The sequence below is a fragment of the Trematomus bernacchii genome, unplaced genomic scaffold (assembly GCF_902827165.1).
Source record: "Trematomus bernacchii unplaced genomic scaffold, fTreBer1.1, whole genome shotgun sequence".
Taxonomy (NCBI): domain Eukaryota; kingdom Metazoa; phylum Chordata; class Actinopteri; order Perciformes; family Nototheniidae; genus Trematomus; species Trematomus bernacchii.
The window spans coordinates 3,454,427-3,479,602 of record NW_022987648.1 but is presented as its reverse complement, the minus strand read 5'-3'; the positions used below and the strand labels follow the sequence as shown (position 1 = coordinate 3,479,602).

Genomic DNA, 25,176 nt, shown 5'->3' with positions numbered 1-25,176 from the left:
AAACTGTAAGTACGTTTTCACAGTTAGGTATTAGTATTTTTACTGTAGTAAAGGATCTTAATACTTTTCCAACACTGGATACAAGTAAGCAGAACAATGAGCAGCAAATGGACTCATCCATCATTCATTTTGCACATGCTCTTCCTGCTGCATTAAAAGGCTTATAGGAGTGCCCTTGTGTATGCACGTGCAGAAGGACTGCTCCAGAGTACATTATTACATCATTTATTTTTAAAGATCATAGTTTACATATTACAAATTGAACCACGCTTTTAGACAAGTGTGCATGAAGCAAACAGAAAAGTATTTGCCCTGTAAGGCATAGGAAAGTCCTTTCACAACTGTCCATTACCCAGGCTCATGTGACCATGCTGCAGGCCCCTCCATTGGTCACTCTGATGCAATACCAATTATAATGGTGGAACCCTTCACGCGAACACCTTTCTCTCATGTATTGTGACTTCCACATACTGAAAGACGGACTATGACATCTGATCACAGTACCAAGATGAGCCTGATGTATAGAGCCAGAGAACCAAGTCCACAGTGACGCAGAGCACGTCACTCTGCCTCCTCTTCACCAGGCTCCTCGCTCTCAGAGTCCTCATGCTCTCCCTCTTCCTCTGAGGAGGAGCCCTCCTCGTCTTTGTCTACAGCCGGCATCCTAATGACGATCTCGTCATCTGCATCATCGTCGTTGAACGTGGACTTCCTCCTCTCCAGGACGGAGGGGGTGCACACTGGGGTGGCGTCCTGAAATGGGAGAGGAACTCATTAGCATAAAAGTGATCCTGCATTAGCCTACTCAAATGTTGTAGACTAATGGCGCAGTTCCACTACAGCGCGGAGCTCGCTTTAAGCCTGCCGTGTCGTGCCGTGCCCGTTTTTGGTTGCGCTTCCACTAGGCCTAGTTACGGCCCGGCCCGGGGCCACTTTTTCACCTCTTTTCTGGCCCGACAAAATTGTGGTTCTATCGAGTATGCTAAACTAGAGAGAGGACCGCTGGCAAGAGGGCTACAACTACAACAAGATGGACATATTTGACCGTGATTTAATTGTAATACACGTTTCAAAATGATGCCGAAGTAACAACATACTGATACCGGTTAGTAAAAACCATGAATTAATGCTTTGTCAAGTCTGCAGACAGATGGCAGGCGAAAAACCTTTTACAATTCGTGTTTTTCTAGATGGAGATTGGCTAAGCTAACGCAGTATATGCTCCGACCGTCCACACTCACAACGGCCTATACAGACATAAATAAAGCAGCGACTGTATTCACCATGACACAGGCAGTCTGTGGTGTGTACTTGTTTAACTTTTGTCGAGTTTCTGAACATATATAAGGAGCTGTGAGCTCTGAGTGCTAACAGCTAACGGCTGTGTTGTGTTTCTGGAGTTCTCATTGAAGATGACGTCACGGCTCCGCCTACACTGCGTTACTATAGTAACTACCCCAGTTCCTAAACTGTAATGGAAGCGCAGCATGAAGTGAGTCGGCCCAACGCGGCCAAGCCGTACCGAGCGTGTAGTGGAACTGCGGCATTAGACAAGAGTATTTCCATGGGTGCTTCTCTGTTGAATAGAATGGTGACACTTTGTGTAGCCCTTAAGGTTTCTAAGAACAACATTATCCAAACAAGTATACAATATAAATAATTATTATAATTTTTGTTAAGAAAATAGTTATCACTTGTAATTCATGATGTAGCCCAGGGGTGCCCACACCTTTTCAGCTTCTTTTAAAAATGACCATGTCCTAATGATCTACCTGTATTAAAAATGCAAAAATATGTTTATTTATATATGTACTGAATATACACACAATATATGTTGGCGTACCTTGCAGCACTGCATGAACCCTTATGGCAGAACACAATTGAAAACATTTATTCACTATACCTTACTAGTGTTTTATTTGAACAAGGACCATGAAAACAATAGCTTCATCTCAGAGAAGATTCATGCCATATTTGAGCCAATAGCTCATTTCTATCTGCATTCCTCTGCAAAACCACAGAGCGCTGCCAGTGCTATTTGTATTTTCTTTTTTAGCTCAATCGCTGTTGTATAACCAAACAATGTGAACATGTACGAGAGACGATAAATAGTTTAAGGTCCCATGTCATGCTTTTCCTGTTATTACCCGTCCCCTTGTGTGTTATGAAGGTTTTTACACAGTGCTTACACTGTAGGTGCTCCGTGTTTGGGGGTGCGGGTGCTCGTGGAGCCTCGCAGATGGGGGTGCTGCAGCCCCTTCAGCATCCCCCCTTCCCGCATCCATTCGCGATGTCTCGCAGACCCCACGCAGCAAGCAGGAAATGAACCCAGCTCACACTGTCCGCTCCAGCAGCGAGCCCCTCAACGTCCCACCAACACGGCACCCAGACCCCACGCAGCATTCTCATCTGTTTGTCCTTACTGGTGTCATTTTCTGGTTGCTAACAAACGCCATTGTAACACATAATCACTGATGTTCCGCTGTAACGGTGGTGGACTCATCAGAACAGAGTGGGCGAGCTGACCAATCAGAGCACAGTGGGCTCATAGGGGGTGGGAGGCAGGAGCTCCAACAAGCCGTGTAGGACAGAGAGTGAATACACATACTATACAGAGAACCTGTATGAGAAACCAATGTGAGTTTGGAAAATTGAACAATGTAAATCTATTCTAGTAGACCTCAACAATGGAATTATAATCAGTAGAAATGGCCATGACATGGGACCTTTAATATTCATAAAATATGGACAGTTTGATATATTCAAAGTTTTTCAACAAAGCAGTTTCCTTATCGTATATCATGCTCCATCTGTATGGAGAAGTGTGTTCTCTCTCTGCGCAGAAAGAAATTAGAAACGTTTTATTTGACTCGGCACCGGCATCGTTGCTGAACAATAGGCTCGGTACATCGACAACAGTGGATTTCAGCACGGGAAAAGGCGGCATGAGTGTGGAAACTGAATGATTTTTTCCTGTAGCGCTCCGGCGGCACTAAGCACGCTGTAGGGCGGATACAGACCGGATCATATGAACGGAGAGATTTCAAATTGCTGCTATCTACCCGCACTGCCTTGGCGAGCTACCGATCGCAATGGACCTATTGGGCCCCCCTGATGCAGCCTATATATTGATGTCCACATTTCTTTCTTTCTGTCATTAAATTCTTCTGTTGGATAAATTGGATTTTGCTTAATGATGTTTTTGCTATTGTTAGTATTCTTCTTAAGTGGAGTTGAGTTCTGCTGTTTGACTTCTCCTGAACATCTCTTGTGTTTTCATTATCTGGATGTAAGGCAGTGTTATGTGTGTGCAATAAATGAATACAATAACAAGATGCTCTTTCTGGTAGAGAGGGAAACTTCTCATACAGTATGTTGGTACAAGGGTTTTATCACATAGTCACCAGGAGACATGCAATAAGCTTAAATGCACCACAGTACTGTAGGCACAGTTATCTGAACCCAGATCACTGTTACACCTGGGTTCATTTTCAGTCTGTGCCACTATAATGTTCTTATGATATAATATTAGTGTCAGCCTTACATTACTAAGCGTAGAAGCATCCAGGGAATCTGAGGACTTTTTCTTCTTAGGCACCTGGGCAGCCTGGAAAAGCAAAGAGAGAACACTGAAGGTTAACATGATGCCAACACATGTATGGACACTAGAAGGGTAGCTCTACAATGATGTAAAGCTTTTACTCTTAATAGAAAATGTCCAGTCAGTTCTGGGCCGGTATTAAGAGTACTTTTACTTGGTAAGCTAAGAGAAATACAAAATAACAAGCTGCCATGATAAGTTACTATGCCAATCTTAAACACTCACAAATCCAGGGAAGTCGTAGTCGATGCCGTGTGCTGCGATTCTCTTGCGGAGCTTTGCTTCTTTCCGCAGCAGTTTGTCCTTCATCTTGGTGACCTGCTCCTCCGTGTGCGTCTTGTTGTAGCGTGATACAGCAGGTAATGAGGGCTTTTTAAATACCTTCTGAGAGCCAACAAACATCTTCTCATGCACCTTCTCTGGGGGAACCACATGACCTGCCAAACAACAACATGCCTAATTGGTCTGACGAACGTGGAGCAATTTACATTCACTGTGTGTACATTGAAATGATACATCGTCTTGGAAAAAGTGCAAGTGATAATATCTTTACTGTAAAGAGATCTTTAAAAAAATAAAAAAAACATTTCATACTATAAGTCCAGATTTACATTTGACCAGCATGGCAACGACATGATCTACTAGGTACATCCTAATTAGCTCTAACACGGGTGAACACAATTTAAGAGTTTCCCAGCACACATATTCATCAAAGCCAATCTGACTTGTCCCATTTTAAAATGGATTTCCTTTGAATGATTAAATACTGTAATTATTCAAAGCTGTTGTTGGCACATGGGTTTTATCGCTCTGCCAATGTATGAGCAGGAAATAAGCTTAATGTGCCTCGATACTTTAGGCTCAGTTATCTGACCTCAGATCACTGTTTCACCTGAGATCATTTTCAGACCGAGCCAACATTCTGCAACTTCAAACTCTAAAATCTCATTCAGCAAACGGAGAAAATCTAAAAGAATGGAGGTCCACCATCTCACAATAATCTTTTGTATTGTTAAACTAAAGATGGTTTATTTCCTTTACAGTGGATATGATCCAATCTAGGAGAGCAGGAATCATGCTGGACATTTTAAGAATTGTACATGAGCAATACTCACATTTGATGAGTCTCTCTCCCATGAGGTAATTGTTCATGGTCTCTGCAACAATTTTGGCAACTTCATCACAATCAAACTCGATAAACGCATAGCCTTTGCTGCCGCCTGTCTGAGAAAAGGAGATGAGTGAGAGATGAATATCACAGCAATAGTTTCACAGCATTCACATACTTTAGATCAAGGCCAGTTGGCGTATCTTTGAGATGCGTTTCCATTTACCGATTCAATATTGTAGATAAATGTAATGCTTTTGTTGGCACATGGGTTTTATCGCTCTGCCAATGTATGAGCAGGAAATAAGCTTAATGTGCCTGGATACTTTAGGCTCAGTTATCTGAACTCAGATCACTGTTTCATCTGAGATCATTTTCAGACCGAGCCAACATTCTGCAGCGTTACTTTAAACATTCCTGTCAGACATCATCATCTCAAACACCAAACATAGGAAATATTGACCTCTAAACATAAGTTACCAATCTTAAAAATATCTTGTGAATGCTTATCAATAAATAAAATGCCCTGAATCAGACTTTGTGTTTGTACTTTTCATCCGTTTTACCTTTTTACTCCTGGACAGCCGCAGCCTCAGGACTTTCCCAAACTGTTCAAAGTAAGGTTTGAGCTGAGGCTCGAACAGCCCGTGAGGAAGGTGACCCACATAAACCACTCCAGGGGCCAAATGGCTCTCCTGTAAACAAAAAAATATACAAATGAATGATATAATAAAATAAACAAGAGGGCAAAGATACAAATTGTTAGAAATCAACATTTCTACACGTGTAGTCAGTTTGCCTCTTTCAAAATACCCAGAAAAAAAGACACTCAACTGGATGACAAATACTTATTTTTCTCTTGCAAGTACGAGTAGGGATTATTATATAATACAACCATGTTTCATCAACTTTGTTGTTCCTAAATAAATATATCAATATCTTTTTTTGGAGGAAGTGACATTTTGAAATGTTGACTAATGTATTCAAACGCTACTAATTAAGTCAAAATAAAAATCATACACATTTTTTGTAATTCTGTATAGTATTAATATAGTCATATCATGTAGGAGATAATTATAGCTTTGGAGCCGAATAACCCTTTCTAAAATATTTAGAATGTTTAGGAAGGGTAGAAAAGTAGTGTTTCTGCTTCTGCATTTATCAAAATGTGTGACCTCGTCCAAACATGAGGCCTAATGTTACTATGAAGCCATCTTATACAATAAATACATAAGAAATACTAACAACGTTCGCAGTGCCGGACTTAATGTGTGCTACATAACGAAGAAGCAATTATGAAACACATGTATCTAAAACAGCACCAACAATAGGATTTAAACATGGTAAAAGAGCTAACGTCAGTTCCATAGCGGAAATGTTAAATTAGGGCACAACTTTATCCCACGGGTACGAAATGTGTCGTAACACCTGTTACATCTAAAAGGAATTAGACAGTGTAGAGTGAAGGAGCCACAGCAGCCTCGTGTCAGCAGGGCCACGGCTCCTCGGAACCCACCTTGCTGGATTTGTTCTTCTTCGCCTCCTGCACCTTCTTCTTGAACTCGGACTCTTGTTTGGGATTCAGAGCCAGCAGCTGTTTGGCGGGCTTTGGAGCCGTTTCTGCTTTAGTTTCAGTCATTTCTAATAATGAATGATACCACACATATGATGTGGAATAAAAACAACTCCGTCAGTCTGCTCTCTGTGAACCACGTTGGTGTCCTCATCCGCTGGCCCATGTGGTAACACCCAACGAGAGGGCAGGAGGGTCTGCCTGTGTTATGTTCAGTGTGAGCCGGGCGCAGCGCCCTCTACAGGTGAGGAGGAGCAACTCAGATTAAACAGCAGCAGTCAGTGCAACTGGACGGATGGAAGGCTATTATCTCCTAATTAGAAAATGGTACGTCTTAATTATGCTGTTTTACTTGCTGCATGTATAGACAAACTGTAGCTTACATGTTTGCATCGAATATATTGTGTTATACTTATAGGCTACTACTACTGCCAATGATAATAATGATAATAATATTTAACAACACACAACTATAAAATAATCATTAGACAATAATTGATTATTGTGATTATTTGTACTGATCAAAATGGTGGTGTTTTATTTCTGTCAAGTGAGAGGAAATAGGCTTGCATAAAAAGATAAACAATTGAGACAAAAAACTAATACAAGAAAAACAAGTACACATTGAGAACAGAACCTGAGGATACATCTAGTGAATGACTTCTACTTCTAATAATGTAACAGTGGAAATGAAGGGAAATGAAGGAGGAGCAGAAGAGGAGGTGGAGAGAATAAAAACAAGGGGGTGGGGTCTTCATCACAGTGAAATAAGGAGGCAGGACTGATCAGCAGTGCACTCGTCAGTAACTCTGAACTCATGACATGGCATCAAAAATCATCTTCTTCACAGTGAACGGGAGACCGGAGAAGGCGGAGTTCCCCGGGGACTGCCCTGCGCAGGATGTCAAAGGTAGGAGCACAGAATGATTTCAAAGTTCAGTTTCTTATGTTGAAGACATTGTGAGGTATGTCAGAGTGCATACACACACCCTCAGGTGCAATCTTAGTGAATCAAATGATATCTGCATCCATAACATCATTTTTATCATTATTAAATACATGTTCCAAATGTGTCACATGTTTACCATGATTCTTCCCTTATGTGAGAAGGTAAATATCATATGATGTATGTTATTATCTATTACACATGAGTTGAATTCATTCATTCAATGGCAGAAAAGTGATCCAGAAAAACTAAAGAAGAAAACAACGTTGATAAAGGATCAGATGCAGATGAAAGTCAGTTCCCGGCAGATAGAGAAGTGTGTGTGTGATGGAGGATCAGCTGCCACTGACAGCTCCTCACCTCGGGTGGAGGCAGTGTGCAGCACTGGCTTCATGTGGTCTTAATGTGTTTTGTTTAAAGTTATGAGGAAAGGTAAGAGGAACGTCAGAGTGGATCTCATATATAATGTTAATCAGCATATATCTTCCAGCAGTAACTGTTGTTTTATTGTATTATTATTGTTGATATAACTGTAAAGTATGCATGCCTCTCTGGCAAACAGTCTTCTATTAAAGTGGTGCATTTTCTAAGTCAACACACCTTTAAATGTTTACCTTTTATTTACCTTTTTTAATATATGATAATTGTTCATTCTTATAGATGTGTTATAAACGTTATTCAAGAACACCTTTTGGGTTTCCCTGCAACACAACGATGTCATGAAAATGTCATAACATCTGGTCTTAAACTGATCAGAAATGTATTAAATCCTAATGATGTCATTATGGAACCCTTTTTAGACTCAAATATGATGTCAGTGTTACATATCTGTCAAAGTTATGACATCAACCGTTTTGTAAGAAATGAGCCACCTAAAAGGTATAACATTATTGGTTGTCAGTCAGGACATAACATACACACATTACTGCATTTTATTACAATTTTGATGAGATTAACCCTCCTATTGTCTTCGTTTCCCCCCCCCCCCCCTTACTTTGGTGTTCGCGGTCAAATTTGACCGTTCCTGTTTTAACTGCTATTACATTAACACAAAAACCATGAATCATCACCAAATGTTATTTAACACCCTTTCAAACTGTACATATTGTATCAGACTACTGGTATACATGAACAACTGCAGTAAATATACAAAGAATAGACACTGAACATGTATTGCGTGTGCCAGGTGTGATCCATGTGGGGGGATGGGCACATAAGAGCGGGAAATGTATCAAATTGTTCTGTGTGTCTTTGTGTGTGCCAGGTGTGATTCACATGGGGGGATTGGGCACATAAGGGGGGGAACACATGCAATCGAATGTAAAACAAAAAAGTTATGATTGATGAAAGTAGTAAATCGGTCAGATTTCACCCGAAGACAACAGGAGGGTTAAATGCAAGTTGTATCACATTATTTACTTTGTATTTCCTTACTGTTTTGTAAATCATTTGTTAACAATTTGTAAAGCATTAAGTTACAACCTATAACCCATTGATGATGGGTTCCATATTGAACAGAGTATACCCTCAAAGCTTTTTCCAGGGTTTCAGATGGCCTTCCTCAGCGTTTGGGGGAAAAGATCTCCTCAGGATTGATTGATAAATGAACGTTGAACCTCTCTTTCAGATCTGTTCCGCTCTGCAGCCGAGGCCGGACCCCATGACATCCTGAAGCTGTACAACCCCAAAGGCAACATCACCAACATCTCCCCGGGGCTGGAGCCCAACTCCTCCAGCTGCTGCTACAAACTGGAGGTGGTGGCTGCCGACTGCAACAGTGAGCCGTTAGGTATCTTTCCCTTTGCACCATGGGAAATGCAGTGCTCGGGTTCATTTCAAAAGGTTCGACACGTCTCCCTCTTGTCTTGTCATTTCAGGTGCGGAGCTTGCAGGTGCGCTGGGATTTGACCTCTCCTCCATGGAGAAAAGGTAGGCCAGGGGAGTAAGATCAACATTAAAGGCATTTCATTCATATTTACTGTGAAAGGTCAAAAGGTCAGTTCTTGTGAAGCATCAGATATCTGGTCATATACTTTGAAGGTTGAATGTATATCAACTGTGAAAATGTACATACTACTGTATAATGTGTTAACCATTGGCGTCACTTTGTTAGAAAAAGTGGTGGGGACCCTTTTTTCAGATTTAAAAAACCAGTACTGCATTAAGCGCCCCCCCGCAAAATACAACTAGTGCAGTAACTATGCTATGCTGCTGCGAAGCTGTTACAAATTGCATCACTTCGGTCACCAGAAAACAGTCCTTGAGATTGTTCTCTTGTGCAAATAAACCTCAAAGTGTATAATTCTTTCTGCACGCTATTTTCAGAACATTTAAAAAAAAAATGATCCTAATGCAAAATTGTGGACAAAATGGGCCGTTTCCCCAGTATAAAGGACGCCTATAATCCTAACCCTTCTCTGATGGTGTGTGATCTCAGACTGCAGGGCCTGGAGAAGAGAATCCTGACGGAGGCCGGCGACGCTCCTGCAGTGGTGTACGAGATGAAGAAACAGGTGGATTCATTCCGGGAGAAACTGGAGGTACGGACAAAGTACTCTGTTACTTTAGAGTTACTAAAAAAAAAAGGAAACATGGAACTTATTCATATGGTTATACGTATGGGTTATACATTCTTCGTTTTCATGATCTTTGGTCCTCATCAGAAAAAGAAACATTAGCAACCAGTCAGAAGAAGAAATAAGTGGGATGGAATGACCTCAAAAGAAGGCCTGCTGTCAAATCGTTTCATCAGCTTAGTATTTTGGAGCTGCTCTCATCAATGTTTTTGATATGAATGATTCAATGAAGATATTTGAAATGGGACACTGTCGCTAAACTATCTGACACTTGAGAATAGAGGCCCAGACACTTAACAGAAAGTATTAACAATATATATTACCAGCAAATCTGCAGTTGGAAACAGTGTGTGTATTATACAGAAACAGCACCAGCTAAAACAACACCTCAAACTAACCAAATACCAACAAAACTAATCCAACCCTAACTATTAAATGGTTTCAAGCCATAAATGACATCTAAACATTGATTTAAAGTGGACCTATCATGCTATATTTGAATAATATAGTGTAGGACCATACCTATATAAGGCATATTTATACTTTTTTTTTTGTAAAATACCAAACAGATCATGCATTTTAGCCATGCCTCATTTTGCTCAATTTGACATTTTTTAGCTCTGTGTTTGTAAGGGCAGATAAGGGCAGAACAGCACCATCTACAGGCCTGGCATATGTACTACAGCGTCTCCAGCGCTTTCGAACGGCAATGTCCGTGGAAAATAGAGAGGGTTGTGTTTTCTGACACTTGGTGAGTTCCCTGGAACACCGGGGACACATATTCATGTATAAAAGACGTAAAAAAGTGCATTTTGCATGATAGGTCCCCTTTAAATAGATATAATAAACTGAGATAAAAGGAAAATAAAGGCACAAACAACTGGAAAAAAGCAATTTAGTGTTAGTGTATGCGTGCAAGCTTTGACAACAACTGCCTACTTAAGCTCTTTTTAACACAGATAAAGACATTTTGATAGAATGATCAAACTCATTCCATACCCGTGGAACAACACAAAAGCTGACTCATCAGTTCCCTCAGCTTCTTACCCTTTTGACTTTATTTTTGGGGTTTTCTTGGCCACACACTCTGTTAATCAACCTTGTTTAGCCTTCAGTCATTCCCATGACTGATGTTGCTAGTGTTCCTCTTAAATCAGACTTTAGTTCCACCTGGAGTGAATTCACAAGCTACCCTGCAGTATACAAAGTCATTCAAACTAGCTGCACCTTTACCAGCTTTGAGAACACTTTCATGATCAATCATTATAAAACATATCATATATATTATTCTGAAATGGACCAATCTGCACAATGACTACTTTTACTTTTGGTACTTTAAGTATATTTAGATGCTATTACTTTTGTACTTTTACTTGAGGAACCTTCTTCCACCTCTGACCAACAGAAATGTGTACAAACGTTGAAAGTAATTACTGTAGCAAGGAATCATAATTCAAGTGTAAAATGTTGGATATTATCTTGTGTGTCATTTCGTTTAGATCTTAACGGATGACACGCTTTTCTCCAATGTCCATTCCAATATTACGTCCACTAGCTGAATCACTATTTTAAGATAAATGTCTTTACATGGATTACCAAGAAATTGCGTAACAGCCTCGCAGAATCACACCATCTTTTTCTGTAGGAACATTTTCCTCAGAAATATAAACCAGGGCAACAGAGCAATTAGAAGTCAGTAATGATAATGATTTTAGTGATGAAGGGTCTATTTCTTGAAGGGCCACTCTTGGGATTTGATTTGATGTGATGTGCTGCTCTAACCTCCATATTGAACCTGATTTCAACTGATCTCTTCAGAGTGTGGAGCACCTGAGCTGGCTGGGCTTGTTTAAAGATCTGTCCGAGGGAACACACAAGCCCTCCCCCTTCTACCACAAGAGAACCCTGCATAAGACCAGGAAGGAGTGTGAGCATGTACGGGAGAAGTTCCTCCAAATGAGGCACGTTTTTGCACATGCAAAGCTCACATATTGCAGACATATATATCATGTTTTATTATCTACTAATCAATATGTTGTCCCCTTTGCAGCTCCCTGGAGGTATCAGAGGAAGTGAGGCAGTACCTAAAGACCCCCACCTTTGATAACTGGTGAGCAGGGTTGGGAGGGTTACTTAAAAATGTAATCTGTTACAATTACTAGTTACCTGTAAAAAAAATGTAATCAGTAACCTAATCTGATGTAAAGTAATGTAATCTGATTATTTAGAGTTACTTTTGGATTACCTCAATATCAAATGCAATGCAAATAAGTGCAGGAGAAATGAAACATCAGTAAGAGGTGTGTACTGTATTGAAGACACAACACAATGTGACCTTAGAAAAGAGGAAGCCAAGGTATTTAGGATCAAAGATGTGTCCTCTTATATGATAGGCCTACAGAATAGCATACATATAGCTGATTTAGTTTAATACCTTCATTAAACACAGATTTTTTTTTATAAATCAGGTGTTCACTAACTGCATTTGAAAAAATATATTTAAAATAATGAAAACCAAAATGAATAATCAAGCATACGTCTACCTATAATATCATTTATATATATATACATTTTTATTTCAAAATGTATTGTAAAATTGTAATCCTGCTTGTAATCCCCATTTTTTTCTAATGCAACAGCAATCTGACTAAGTTGTTTTGTATGTAACTGTAAGGGAATACAGTTATATGTGTTGTATCCTGATTATGTAATCCATTACTCCCTTAAGCCTGCTGGTGATGGGCCATATTGGTGTGGAGAGGTTTTAATGTCACATACAGTATTCATCAACATGATGTGCAGGCTGTGTGATCACCAACACACAGTGCACCTGTTCCCTCAGTGTGCACACACACACACACACACACACACACACACACACACACACACACACACACACACACACACACACACACACACACACACACACACACACACACACACACACACACACACACACACACTTGCCTAATGACAGTCGTGCCCTTCAAGCCCCTCCGCTGTGATCTGAAGAGGACACGAGACGTCAGCCTTTCTTCTGATCATCACACTCATCTCAATATGAATAGGCCCGCAGCGCCGTACAAATCAAAAGGTCTTAAAAGGCTTAATCAACAAACCGGGTTTGAAGAGACTCCATGAGGAGGAAGTGCCTGTTGCATTCACTGAGGCCTGCTCATCGTTCCATTTTTTCAAAAGCTTTTAACCCAAACCCACAATGGTGGCAGTGGAGGTTTTGAGGCTATGCACAGAAACCAGGGTGACAGATAATCATAATAAATCAGAGGATTCCTTTGATACCCTAATCAAATACAGTATGCTTCTCTTTGCTTCCTGCTGTGTGGACAAAGATGTGTTATGAAGAATAATGCTGATCATATTACATTATTGTCTTTTTGAACACTTCATGACTTCCCTACTCTGACTGTAGCCAAGAGGTTTCTTTTAAAGGGTCAGCAATACCCTCACCAGCTCGGCACTGTTGTTTTCAGACAATGTGACTCAAGCAGAAGTTAACAGTGCACATTTTAGGGACTGTTTACTGTGACATTTAGAGTATTTCCTGCAGTGAAACAGTGTATGTAGGTAATCAGGCTTGATGTATCAGAATACTTGTTCGTATAACAACATAGAATATATAATATACGATTATTGTGGCCAATATAACTTGCAATGAGGATAGTATCAAAAATGAATTCAGACCAAGTAATCTCAAGCTGTGTGTGTGTGTGTGTGTGTGTGTGTGTGTGTGTGTGTGTGTGTGTGTGTGTGTGTGTGTGTGTGTGTGTGTGTGTGTGTGTGTGTGTGTGTGTGTGTGTGTGTGTGTGTGTGTGTGTGTGTGTGTGTGTGTGTGTGTGTGTGTGTGTGTGTGTGTGTGTGTGTGTGTGTGTGTGTGTGTGTGTGTGTGTGTGTGCGCGCAGGCAGTGGGAGGATGCAGAGATCATGGTGCTCCTTCAGGTCATGTACACAGATTTAGATTTCATCGCAGCCTTCAACATCGAGCCGGCGGTCCTGCAGCACTTCCTGTTCGAGGTCTACCGGAGATACAACAACATCCCCTTCCACAACTTCAAGCACTGCTTCTGTGTCACCCAGATGGTGAGTGTGTGTGTCTGTTGCAGTGATACTTCATAAGGACAGACCAGGGAGAGCCCGATTGTGTGTGTAATCATGAAATTGTGAAATTATGCCATCATCCCTTTGACTTGGTGAAGGACATGATGGTTTGATGGTTTAGTTTAATCAAAAAATCAAAAAATAGCTTTTCTCAGGAGTTTGAGAAGCCCAAAGCAGTGGCACAAAGAAGATTGGAAATGACACCATAATTGTGTTCTTCAAACAGCACTAATCAATATGTGTATATAAAAATGGACCAAATGACTGTATGTAAAAAGGGGTCACTTGTCCATAAGCTATACGGAGCATCTTAATCAAACTAAATGAATTGACATATCGACAGCATTCAGCCAGGCTCTTACTTTCACATGACTGACAGCAGTGCTGGTGTCAAGGCATCACAAAGACCTTGATAGACACTCTCAGATGCAGATTTCTACATGGCTGTTGGTGGCGTCCTCAATCAGAAATGTCAGCGCTGTTCCTGAACTTTTGGAAAGAATAGACCAGGGACTTTAGTTAAGACCCTTGTCCCTGAAATAGAAACACAAAAGTTCCTTAAAAGGTTCCTAGTTCCTCGGGTTGAAAAGCAAAAGAGGCTCATGTGTTTATTTCACTGCTCCCAAGTACTCAAAACTATTGAAGTAATTCAGCTTTTCATGAGGGCAAACGACAGCCTTTCCCCCACAGTACATGACAACATCTCTTGCCCTCTGAGCAGATGTACGGTCTGATCTGGCTGACGGACCTGAAGAGTAAGATGGACAGCGAGGACCTGCTCATCATGCTGACCTCTGCAGTGTGCCACGACCTCGACCACACCGGGTACAACAACGCCTATCAGGTACCTCCATGAACTCTTTGTGCTTCTGCAGGCATGTTCCCTGACTTAAACACACAGTGAGATTGCTACTTGATATTCAGACTGCTGAAGCCTCATATTAGGTTCAGCTAAACTTTAGACCTTTTTTAACTCAGAACTTAGACTGTGGATTTTGTACTGTCTTCTACTTTTGATGACTTATATAAGGCGTATTTTAACAGCTGTAATGGGGGGGGAAACAGTGCCCAATAACTTACTTTGTATATTTGTGAATTTTGCATTAATCAAGACTTGAAAAATGTCAACCTCTTTAAATGTCATTAACAAATTCTTGTTTTTATCTTTTAATGTATCTTTTAATAGTTTAACAGTTATATCATACCTGTTGACATCACATACACAGTGTCTGTTGTATTTGACATTTTTGCTGTCAAATCATATTTTCCAACATGTTATATGATTTCACTAATCTCCTTTTAGTTTAAGAACACTGAGTTCTCAGGTTGTGTAAAGAAAACATTGAAATGTGTTATGGTGTTGTCCATTACAGCACCAATGCATACAGAACTCTTTTAAATGTTAATCCTAAAGTCTAAAGTAATGGCCTTGTTTCAGATAAATGCTCGGACCGAACTCGCTCTCCGGTACAACGACATCTCTCCACTGGAGAACCACCACTGTGCCATAGCTTTTGAGATCCTGGAGAAGGTAAGGATGACACCTCTCTGTCCAAGCTGCATGGAATCGTGCATTTAGGGTTAGTGATTGGAACTGACACCCTAGATGAGTCTGTCCACTATCAGCGACAATCAACGACAATCAACTGAACCTCATATTTTTCAGACAGAGAGCAACATCTTCAGAAATCTGTCCATGAATCAGTACAAGCGGATCAGGGAAGGGATCATCAAGTGAGTCCATCTTTCTGATTCTCTAAGTAATCCACATTTTGCTCCTGTAATTCCCTCAGGATACATTACATTACATGTCACTTGTTAGACGCTTTTATCTTGCCCAGGGACACAACGACATGCTGACTGCAGTGGGGTTTGAATCTGTGACCCCCTGATCCAAACCCCAACGCTCAACCCACTGCACCACACGCCTCCCTAGGATAGCAACAGTATTTCTTTTCTAATTTCAGATGCATCCTGGCCACTGACATGACGAGGCACAATGACATTCTCAACAAGTTTAAGTCCATCCTGACAGCTTTTGACTTCACCAACAAGGAGCACAGAGAAGTGGTGAGAGGACTTACCTGTGTAATATTTTCAGTATTCAACAGTGGCTGAAGTCTCAATATAAAAACTCTGTTTCTTTTACAATTGAATGTATAGCTGTCTACTTTCTAATTGTGTCCTGTTGTGTTTGCAGCTGATGATGATCCTGATCAAAGTGAGCGATATCTCCAACGAGGCGCGGCCCATGGAGGTGGCTGAGCCCTGGTTGGACTGTCTGCTGCAGGAATTCTACAACCAGGTACCTTCACCACTGGATATTTGTTTCAACTATGGACGTTTTATTTAAACTTCTTTCTGAACATGTTATCCTCCTTCAACCTTCGATTCAATGTGTGGGATGTTCCTATTCAATACCTTGAAGGTTACAACCTGAACACAGTGTATTGAAAGAGTCGATGATTACAAATATAAAAGGTTACGGAGTAGAGTTCATGTCGTTCTCCAGGTCTGTTTCTCTCTCCCTAACTAACAAAGAAGGGTTGAATCCCACTCAGTTGTTCCTTTGACTCCTTTCCAGTAAAGATGACAAAACCGGAATTTATCCAGCTTGTATTGCGACTATCTTAGTTGACCATAACATTTAAAAAGAAATTATTTAGCAGATGGTCTGGTTAAAAAAAGTTAGTCAATAAATAGGTTTTTCAAAAATGTTGAATCACCACAACCACAACGTCCTTGAGCATATTCATAAATCTAAAAATATTATGCTGATTGGATGAGAGCAATGATCTTCCACAGGCTCAGACCTGTTGGAGAAATCATAGGTTACTTAAGACAGTCCCTCAACCTGTAGAGACATTCGCTCCAGCTGTGTGTTCTCTCCACCTTCAGAGTGATGTGGAGAAGTTAGAGGGGCTTCCAGTCACCCCCTTCATGGATCGGGACAAAGTCACCAAGCCGTCGTCTCAAACAGGCTTCATCAGATTTGTCCTTCTGCCTCTCTTCATCGAGCTGGCCAACCTCTTCCCCTGCTTGGAGGTAATTTATTTTTGAAAGATTCCTAGAAATCAAGAAGTTACTCTGGGAATGTCATTCAATAAAGTAGAATTCGTCAAGTTTGAGGGAATGTTTTGGGGTTAAAATATATGACTTGTTAATTCATTCTGCAGCAACACATAATCCACCCGGTACGGAAGGCTCTGGATTACTACACAGAGATGGAGAAGGCGCTGGAGAGGGAGAAAGTGATCCGGGCTCAGAGTAAGGAGGGGACACAGTGTCCTGCTGACAGCCTCACAGACTGAGGGACCCATCTGTGGGGCAGAGGCAGCTTTAAGAAGAGGACTATCTGAAACCTGCTGTCTAAAGATTGTATGGTTTTTAGATTTGTTTGAATGTATTTGAACTACATCAAACTGAATCTAAATGTGTATTTTTGTATTATTATAATTATTATTTATTAATTTTTTGGTTTATTTACCGGGCTAAGCACAAGTACTATATTGCGTTCTTACCTTTTTTTGATTGTAGTTTTGGTGTATGCAGAAATCTGTTATGTGATGTAAACAGTAATAACTTTGAAAGAAAATACAAAACAACAGCCTGAACTATATTTCATATCGATTAGAATCGTTAGTCGCAGCCCTCTCTGTTAGGGTTAGGGTTACATGGACATGGCACATGGCAGACATGGCATGCTCTCATTTTTAGGAAGTAAAGACATTCTATGTTTAATGTAATATCGCCACCCTGTGGCTTCAGTGCGTTATAACTACTGGGTTATCTGCATCACAGTTTGCTTTTACATTTTAATAAATAATATTCTGATGAAGGTTACACCACAGTACACAGTCTGTTGTAAATATATAACTATATATATATATATATATATATATATATATATATATGTAATATGAGCTATAGAACCTATAACTAAAATCTTCTAGCTAAACAAAAAACGCTACGAATGTGCCCTCCTGCTCTTCAGGATGACCTTCAAGTGAAAAACATGTGGTCCTTCTAGGGGGCCTTTCATTTATGGAGTGCCTTGGTGGAGTGGTTACAGTGCAACCATTTCATAAATTCCTTATTGCTACTGAATCAATGTGGGACCTATCAGTGAATGGACAGCAGTCGATGATGATATGAAAGACTTCTCTCAAAAAGTGTAAATCACCACAACAACAACTCATTGAGCTTTCAGTCGTAGATCATGGTAAATGGACTTATATCTCGCTTGATCAGGTCTTTAAGACCCCTCAGAGCACTTCTACATACAACGAGTTATTCACCTATTCAAACCTCGTTCATATGCCTATATTTATAAGTTCATATCATGGGATTTATGTAAAGAATGACTTTCTTTATGGCAAAGTGATCTACATAAGAAAACGGTATTTGTTGAACATGAATAATGAAATGTTAAATCAAATGAATATCGTGGCTGTAGTAATCTGAATCAGAATGTAATGATTCAGTACTTTATCAGACTATCAGAGCATATTCCAGTTTACTGTAATACATTCCCATGATGTGATACACAGAACAAGAGCAATCTCAGGCTAATAGAGACCTGCTTATGATATGATGTGTAATTAGATCATTGGATGCACAGATGATCATTTCTGTGGAATGTTATCACTTGAACAGCTGTGACACCTTTCTCTGCCCCCAGTTCAACTCCAGCCCTGTAGAGAGTTGGTTTACATGGACCTCTAGTTGAAAGATTTGGACCATTTGAAAGAAAAGAAAGGACTTTTACACAATGTGCTGTGGTGAGGATCAGGATAATACTGTGAAGGGAAGCAGGAGTGAAGCCAATGAAGCTGTCTCTTTAGGGAAGCCTTCTAGTAGCTATTATGTCAAAGGTAGGTAGAAATGATATGAGCTACAGAACCTCTTCTAGCTATTATTTTTGGCGACATCATAGCATAAATAGTCCGAATGTAACCTACATGTTAAAACCACTTAGTAACACATTAAAACATGAGCTATTTATACTCCAGTGTCAAATGTGGACTGAATGGCATTACTGCATTTACTTAATTATATGTTTTGAGTTGTTATTGTCACCACTTTTCAACGTTGTGTTTTCCATTCCATTAATATATAAAGCAGTTCTTCCATAAATGTATGGTTAAAAGTCACAAATGAATGCACAGTTTTTGATGCTCATATCAAATTAAAACATTTTGAATTCTTTAATATCCTGCACTCTTCCTGTTTGAGTCTTGTCTTTAAAGGATCATACACCGCAACACAATAAGTAATGCAGTGATCTGAACAAGACAAAAGCATCACCAAGTAAACAATCATACAGAGACAAAGCACAGAAATGGTTTCAACTTCTTCAAAGTGAAACTTAGATAAGATAGTCCTTCCCCTCTTTTTCAGCTTTTAAATGGGATAACAGTAGCTTTGCGATCAAATCAGTGGTTTATGGCAACTCAGCACATGCTGCCCCCTGTTCCAAAAACAAACAAAACGCTGCAAATGGGCCCTCTCGTGCCTTCGAGTGAAAAACATGTGATGAAGGTCCTTCTCGGGCCCTTAAATGTATGGAGTGCTTTTAGTGGAGGGGTTACAGTGAAAATCATTTAACCTCCAGTCCTGGTTTAATTGGCAGCAATGCAAGCGATGAGTATCAGCAGAGCCCCACAAGTAAAGTAAGTAAAGTAGCAGTGAATCCTTTTGAGCAAAAGGGAAGACTGTAAAGCTGTAGCCTTGTGTTACAGAAACTAGCTGATATATTTCCAATAGCACATTTGAAGTTTAGAGCAAGGGGGTTAAGATTTCTAAAAAATGTTTACTTTAGGACGATCCCCAGCAGAGGAGACCTGACTAGAGAAAGGCAGAGAGGGGGTGCTGCAACAGCTGAGTGCTGCAGCAGTACAGTGTGTGTGTGTGTGTGACACTTTTATAATTTAACAAATGTGAGTAAAACCTGCTTTAAGCATGTGATTTTGTCAAAGAACACTAACTATCCAAATCAGAATCAGAAACAGAATCGGTTTTATTACCAAGTAGGTTTAAACCTTTGGTATATGTGGTGCATACAAAGAGACAAAATAATAATAATACAACTATTTAACTATTATAAAAGCTATTTTAAAAAACAATTTTAAGACTATTGTAACAAATGAAAAAATAAAGACAATATTTACACAAAATTTAATTATGTGAGGAACTGAGTACAGTCAAATATAATAAAATATGACAATACTATATTCAAAGTGGAGAGCTGTGCAGAGTTAAAAAGACATAGCGAGGAGCAGGATTTACAATGTTAAAAAGAACAAGATATTGTTCGCATGATGTGCATTCATGGAATGTATAACGTTTGTGGGGTGGGTAATAGTCAGTGTCAGTGGGGGTCCCGGTCCCGGGCCTTGTCCCAGAGGGGAAGAAACTGTTCAGGTGGAGAGGCTTCGGTCCTGATGGAGCGCAGCAGCATGCTGGGAGTGTTAAACCTACAGTTAGTTGGTAAGGTATAAGAAGTTTGCAGAACATTTAAAACTTGGGCATTTTCCGAAAGAAATTACTGAAGATGGTAGAAATAGAGGACATACAGTACAATTTCGAAACAAGCATTTATTAGCAGACAGGTTCAAAGATGTTCCAAGTAAAGTGATGAAAAAAGAGGTGAAAATAAGGCCGCGTTTTCAAAGTGTGTGTGGTATGAGGCAAAAGCACTGAAGGAATGTGGTTGGAAGTGGGGAACTGGTTAATGGCCCCCCCACACCATGCATGCCAGGGCAGGTTAGTGATCTGCAGTGGCGAACCGTGTCTATCACAACTGGACCTTCTGTAGACACACACACACTGTTGCACTTGCCATTTCAACGTTAAAAACAATAAAACGGCAAATGAATTGCTACGTCGCATTTATCTGGATCCTGGGGGTGTTTCTCAATCGCGAGTAAAGCTGCTTCAGAGCCACTATTTCAAGCATACTACGTCATCGAGTGCCGCCGAAGTACTGTTCCAATCTCCAGTATACTTGGAAATCTACCGAGCCCGGCGTACTCCGTTTGGAGAAATATCGAGGCTGCACATGAGTAGACTTCGCGGTCTTAAAATCCCCACAATGCTTTGCGCACGGACCAATTTCCCCAAATCTGTGGCGGAAGATGTAAGGCGGGGCCTCTCATATGACGCACACCTGCACACTTGCTAGCGAGTTCCACACTTCGTTTTCCGAATGCCAGGAAGTATTCTTGACTCGCTTCTGAAGCAAGATGCTCGGCAGACATGTGCTACCAAGCAAGCGTACTCGCGATTGAGAAACACCCTCTGTCTCGAGCCAGTGAACTAGCGGGCCTTCTCGAGCAGTGATTCTCAAATGGGGGTAGGCCTACGCGGACCGCTGGGGGTACGTTGGGGTACTGCAAAAAGGTTAATAAAAAAAATACCATGCATGATTACAAAAATAATCATAGTACAATAAGTTAAATATAAAACACAATTTTCTATAAAATATTCCTAGAACCACCAAGTGTTCAAGATCCGTTCTTGTGCTTTTCTGGTGCTTAACTGGTTCTTCTCTGTTTTTACAAGTGTGTGGTCACGGTCTAGTCACTTTGCTCAGCGCTACAGCTTGTTACAACTTTTATTTGCCATACTCGCCATTAACTGTTATTGCTCAGGTTAATCTCGCCCCCCTCCGACGTAAGCGTGAAGTATTGGTACTTGCCGGGCAGCCGAGTGGGGCCAGCTAAGAACCGGTTTTCGGTACTGAGAGCCGGCTCCGCCGCGCTGGAAACAGGAAGAACCAGAGCTAAATCAGGCTGTAGCCGGGAACCATGCTGAGCGTGAAGCCAGTTGCAATAATAGGCCACGTTTACACGGAGACGAAAACAAAAACGAACCGATGTCGATATAAAAAAAGTCTGAATCGGCTCAAAAACGTGTCTGTCCACACGAGACCGCTCGACCCGCTGGATACGCTGTAGTACATATGCCGGGCCTGTAAGGCAAGGCAAGGCAAGGCAAGGCAAGGCAAGTTTATTTATATAGCACCTTTCAACAGAAGGTAATTCAAAGTGCTTTACAAAAATGGAAGACATTTTAAAAATGGCATTTAAAATCAGTCATTAAAAAGGAAAGATAATAAAATAAACATTAAAAGAAAAAATACATGGATAAAAGTTAAAAGTTACAGTGCAGTTTAAGATGTGAATAGTTCAATTAAAAGCAGCGGCAAAAAGAAAAGTCTTCAGCCTGGATTTAAAAGTAGTAAGAGTTGCAGCGGACCTGCAGGTTTCTGGGAGTTTGTTCCAGATATTCGGAGCATAATAACTGAATGCTGCTTTACCATGTTTAGTTCTGACTCTGGGGACAGAAAGTTGACCAGTCCCTGAAGACCTGAGGGTTCTGGATGGTTCATAATTTAGCAGTAGGTCAGACATGTATTTTGGGCCTAAACCATTCAAAGCTTTATAAACCAGCAACAATATTTTGAAATCTATTCTTTGCCACACAGGAAGCCAGTGTAAAGACTTCAGAACAGGAGTGATGTGATCCACTTTCTTAGTGTTAGTGAGGACTCGAGCAGCGGCGTTCTGAATTAGCTGCAGCTTTCTAATAGATTTTTTAGTGAGGCCTGTAAAGACACCATTGCAGTAGTCGAGTCTACTGAAGATAAAAGCATGGACAATGTAGCATGTAATACCCCTTTCACACCAACGGTGTTTCAGGGCCGGTTCGGTGCTGGTGCTTGAAAAGCACCGGGTTTTCCTGTTCACACCGCAGCGGAGCAGCGTCATAGCTCCGGAATCCGGTTCGTTTCGAGCACCAAAAAGTTGTCCGTCTAGAAGCAAGAACCGCATACGTCACGCTTACGTCGGAGGGGGGCGAGATTAACCTGAGCTAACACTTAAGGCGAGTACGGCAAATAAAAGTTGTAACAAGCAGTAGTGCTGAGCAAAGTGACTAGAACGCAACCACACACTTGTTAAAAAAAACACACTTTATAAAGTCAGGCAACACTAACCAGGCTTCGTGTGATTCTGTTTATTTGTACCTTACTTTGACCATCCGTTCGCTGTTATTGATCATTGTGGAGAGCAGGCAGACGTTTTGTTTGTTATTATAGCAGCTATCGGATGGAATCAATACATGGGCTGCACAGGTTGTCATGTCCGACTATCACAAGTAGAATCATAATGAAAAATACGTCGGTAAAAAGTGCCTGTAGAAAACTGCTTAGCAAGTAGTCAGTTTAGCTTCGGTTGCTATGCTAACATCACCCATGTTATACCAGAGAAACTTTCATAACAGCGTTGTGATGCCAAACAGCGTCAATTCAGACTGACACCAAACAGCGTCAATTTAGACTGACACACATTCACTTAAGGGGAACTGGGGATATGTATCAGCTGCTTGTGTGACAGTCAGACAGTGAATACTTTAGAGCCGTGTGAGCTAACCCGGAGCTAACGGGAGAATACACTCCCGTTGAAGAGCAGCCGGCCAGCACTGCAGCGGTCGGTAAATGCCGCTGAAACACATTAATAAACAATGAACCACGGCACTCTGGAGAAAAGTATAAGGTTGGAGAAGTCGTTATTTAATTTAATCTGGCTTCGTATGATTAAAAGCAACGCAGTCCCCGGCCCGTTGTTGTTGTGAGGTGAGCTCCGGCGTTGGGGAGAAACTCAGCGACGTAAACTGTGACGTCATGACGCAGCAGCGGCAGCACCAGTCGGGCTCTGAGCGGTGTGAAAAGAGCCGGCGCTAAACCGAAGAACCGGTTCTGAACCAGAAAAGCTCTAGCACGGAGCTTGAACCGGAGTTGCGTTGGTGTGAAAGGGGCATAAGTGGTGCTGTACTTCGCCACAAAATACACCGAAAGCAGCGAAGAAGTTTATTGTACCTCAAACATTAAAACAAATCCAGAGTTACGTTTTTCTGTACTTCCTCTAAAAAAAAAATGACAAGAGCTCTGTGGCTTCAGGCTCGATCGCCATTCAAATGACAGTGTTGTTTCCCCTAAAAGTGGGCGGGGCCGTAATTTTCACCCTGAAGTGACATAGATGTTACTCTCATCTATGGACATCGATCGCCAACTGCTATATTTAACCATATATCGAGCCCGCTCGTCGATTTCCAATGATTTAATGTAATTGTTTGCCTGTCTGGCCATTGTAATCGGGCTCTTTGAAGATCCAAAAATCCACGGTTTTCTTACATTTCTGATCGGATTGGCAAAAACTTCAGAATTTGAATTGACCGCCATTCAAATGACAGCTTTGTTTTCCCCCAAAAGTGGGCGGAGCCGTCATTTTTGCCCGGAAGTGACGCATGTGTTACTTTCATCTTTGCAATTATTTATAGGCCTATAGGCTTTTTCTATCAAAAATGTTCGGGGTCGGTCAGGGGGTACTTGGCTGAGAAAATGTTTCAAAGGGGACATTACTGAAAAAAGTTGGAGAAGCACTGTTCTAGAGTACCCTGGAACCGAGGGAAACTCTGAAAGAATACACCCATTGGCTACAAATCAATATATGATTGGTTGATCAAACTGTCAATCCAAACGTCCGCTTTCATTCAGTGCAACAGCCAGGGCATTCTATCAAGGATATAGAATACCTTGGTTGCAGTGGCGGCGCCAGGGTATGGCTGAGGTAGGCTACAGCCATACCAAGAAATGGCTTAGCCCCACCATAGCCCCACCATGAAAAGTGATGCAAATTCAATTAAATAATAAGCGAAATGCTAAATGTTGAGAACACGGATTGCGAAAATATACGGGTCGTGTCCACAGCACACAAACTGATCCTGCTGTAACAACAAGTGCACCTTACTGATGCAATATGGTTGAGACCATTCGGGCTTATGCTATAAGAGGGGTGCAAGGAATAGTCTAAGTAGTGGGGGAGTTTTATACACTAAAGGTGTGGAAATTCTCTGGCGTTATAATATCAGCGCGGCCGCGGTCAGATCAAAATGCCTCCGAATGCAATTTGAATAGACCTACAGCCAGAGCAACGAAACGTTGGATCTGCGTCATGCCTTATTGATTGAGATCAATCGAAACCGCCATTCAGTATCCCCATTGGATCTTCAACGTGTACTATCATACGTCACGTTCACAGTGATCCCTTTTTATTTACTACAAGACAAATGTGCCGTTTTATTTCATACAGTTCCATTTTGATTGAGACAGGGAAATAATCTAAACCTCACGCGTGGCGTTTCACTGTCAAGGGGGGTAATATAGCGTGTATGTAATTACATTGCAAATACTGA

The 25,176-nt window shown here is 41.0% G+C and overlaps 2 protein-coding genes and 3 non-coding genes across 7 annotated transcripts; 1 reads left to right on the top strand and 4 right to left on the bottom strand.

The window, feature by feature from the left end:
* Positions 1-209: 209 nt before the first annotated feature.
* nifk (nucleolar protein interacting with the FHA domain of MKI67) lies at positions 210-6,463 on the bottom strand. The gene is made up of 6 exons (XM_034134218.1): positions 6,226-6,463; positions 5,276-5,404; positions 4,717-4,825; positions 3,827-4,038; positions 3,545-3,607; positions 210-753 (listed from the first exon to the last, which is right to left on the bottom strand). Exons 1-6 carry the CDS (start codon positions 6,346-6,348, stop codon positions 562-564), a joined length of 828 nt encoding a protein of 275 aa, XP_033990109.1. The 5' UTR covers positions 6,349-6,463; the 3' UTR covers positions 210-561.
* LOC117486006 lies at positions 3,371-3,500 on the bottom strand. Its single transcript, XR_004556259.1, has one exon. It is a non-coding gene; the product is annotated as a small nucleolar RNA ACA64 (small nucleolar RNA).
* Positions 4,385-4,514, bottom strand: LOC117486005. Its single transcript, XR_004556258.1, has one exon. It is a non-coding gene; the product is annotated as a small nucleolar RNA ACA64 (small nucleolar RNA).
* On the bottom strand, positions 4,965-5,094 carry LOC117486004. Its single transcript, XR_004556257.1, has one exon. It is a non-coding gene; the product is annotated as a small nucleolar RNA ACA64 (small nucleolar RNA).
* A 615-nt stretch (positions 6,464-7,078) lies between the features above and the next one.
* LOC117485613 (high affinity cGMP-specific 3',5'-cyclic phosphodiesterase 9A) lies at positions 7,079-17,763 on the top strand. Of its 3 annotated transcripts, none has more exons than XM_034134216.1 (14): positions 7,079-7,192; positions 8,856-9,005; positions 9,106-9,157; positions 9,666-9,768; positions 11,623-11,765; positions 11,855-11,914; positions 13,725-13,902; positions 14,642-14,764; positions 15,359-15,451; positions 15,587-15,654; positions 15,888-15,990; positions 16,121-16,225; positions 16,819-16,965; positions 17,097-17,763. In XM_034134216.1, the coding sequence occupies exons 1-14, from the start codon at positions 7,105-7,107 to the stop codon at positions 17,229-17,231; spliced, it is 1,548 nt and encodes a 515-aa protein (XP_033990107.1). In that variant the 5' UTR covers positions 7,079-7,104; the 3' UTR covers positions 17,232-17,763. The 3 variants fall into 3 exon arrangements, with proteins under 3 accessions (XP_033990107.1, XP_033990106.1, XP_033990108.1); XM_034134215.1 differs by having other exon boundaries at positions 8,856-9,017; XM_034134217.1 differs by lacking the exon at positions 7,079-7,192 and adding an exon at positions 7,618-7,660.
* Positions 17,764-25,176: the final 7,413 nt, after the last annotated feature.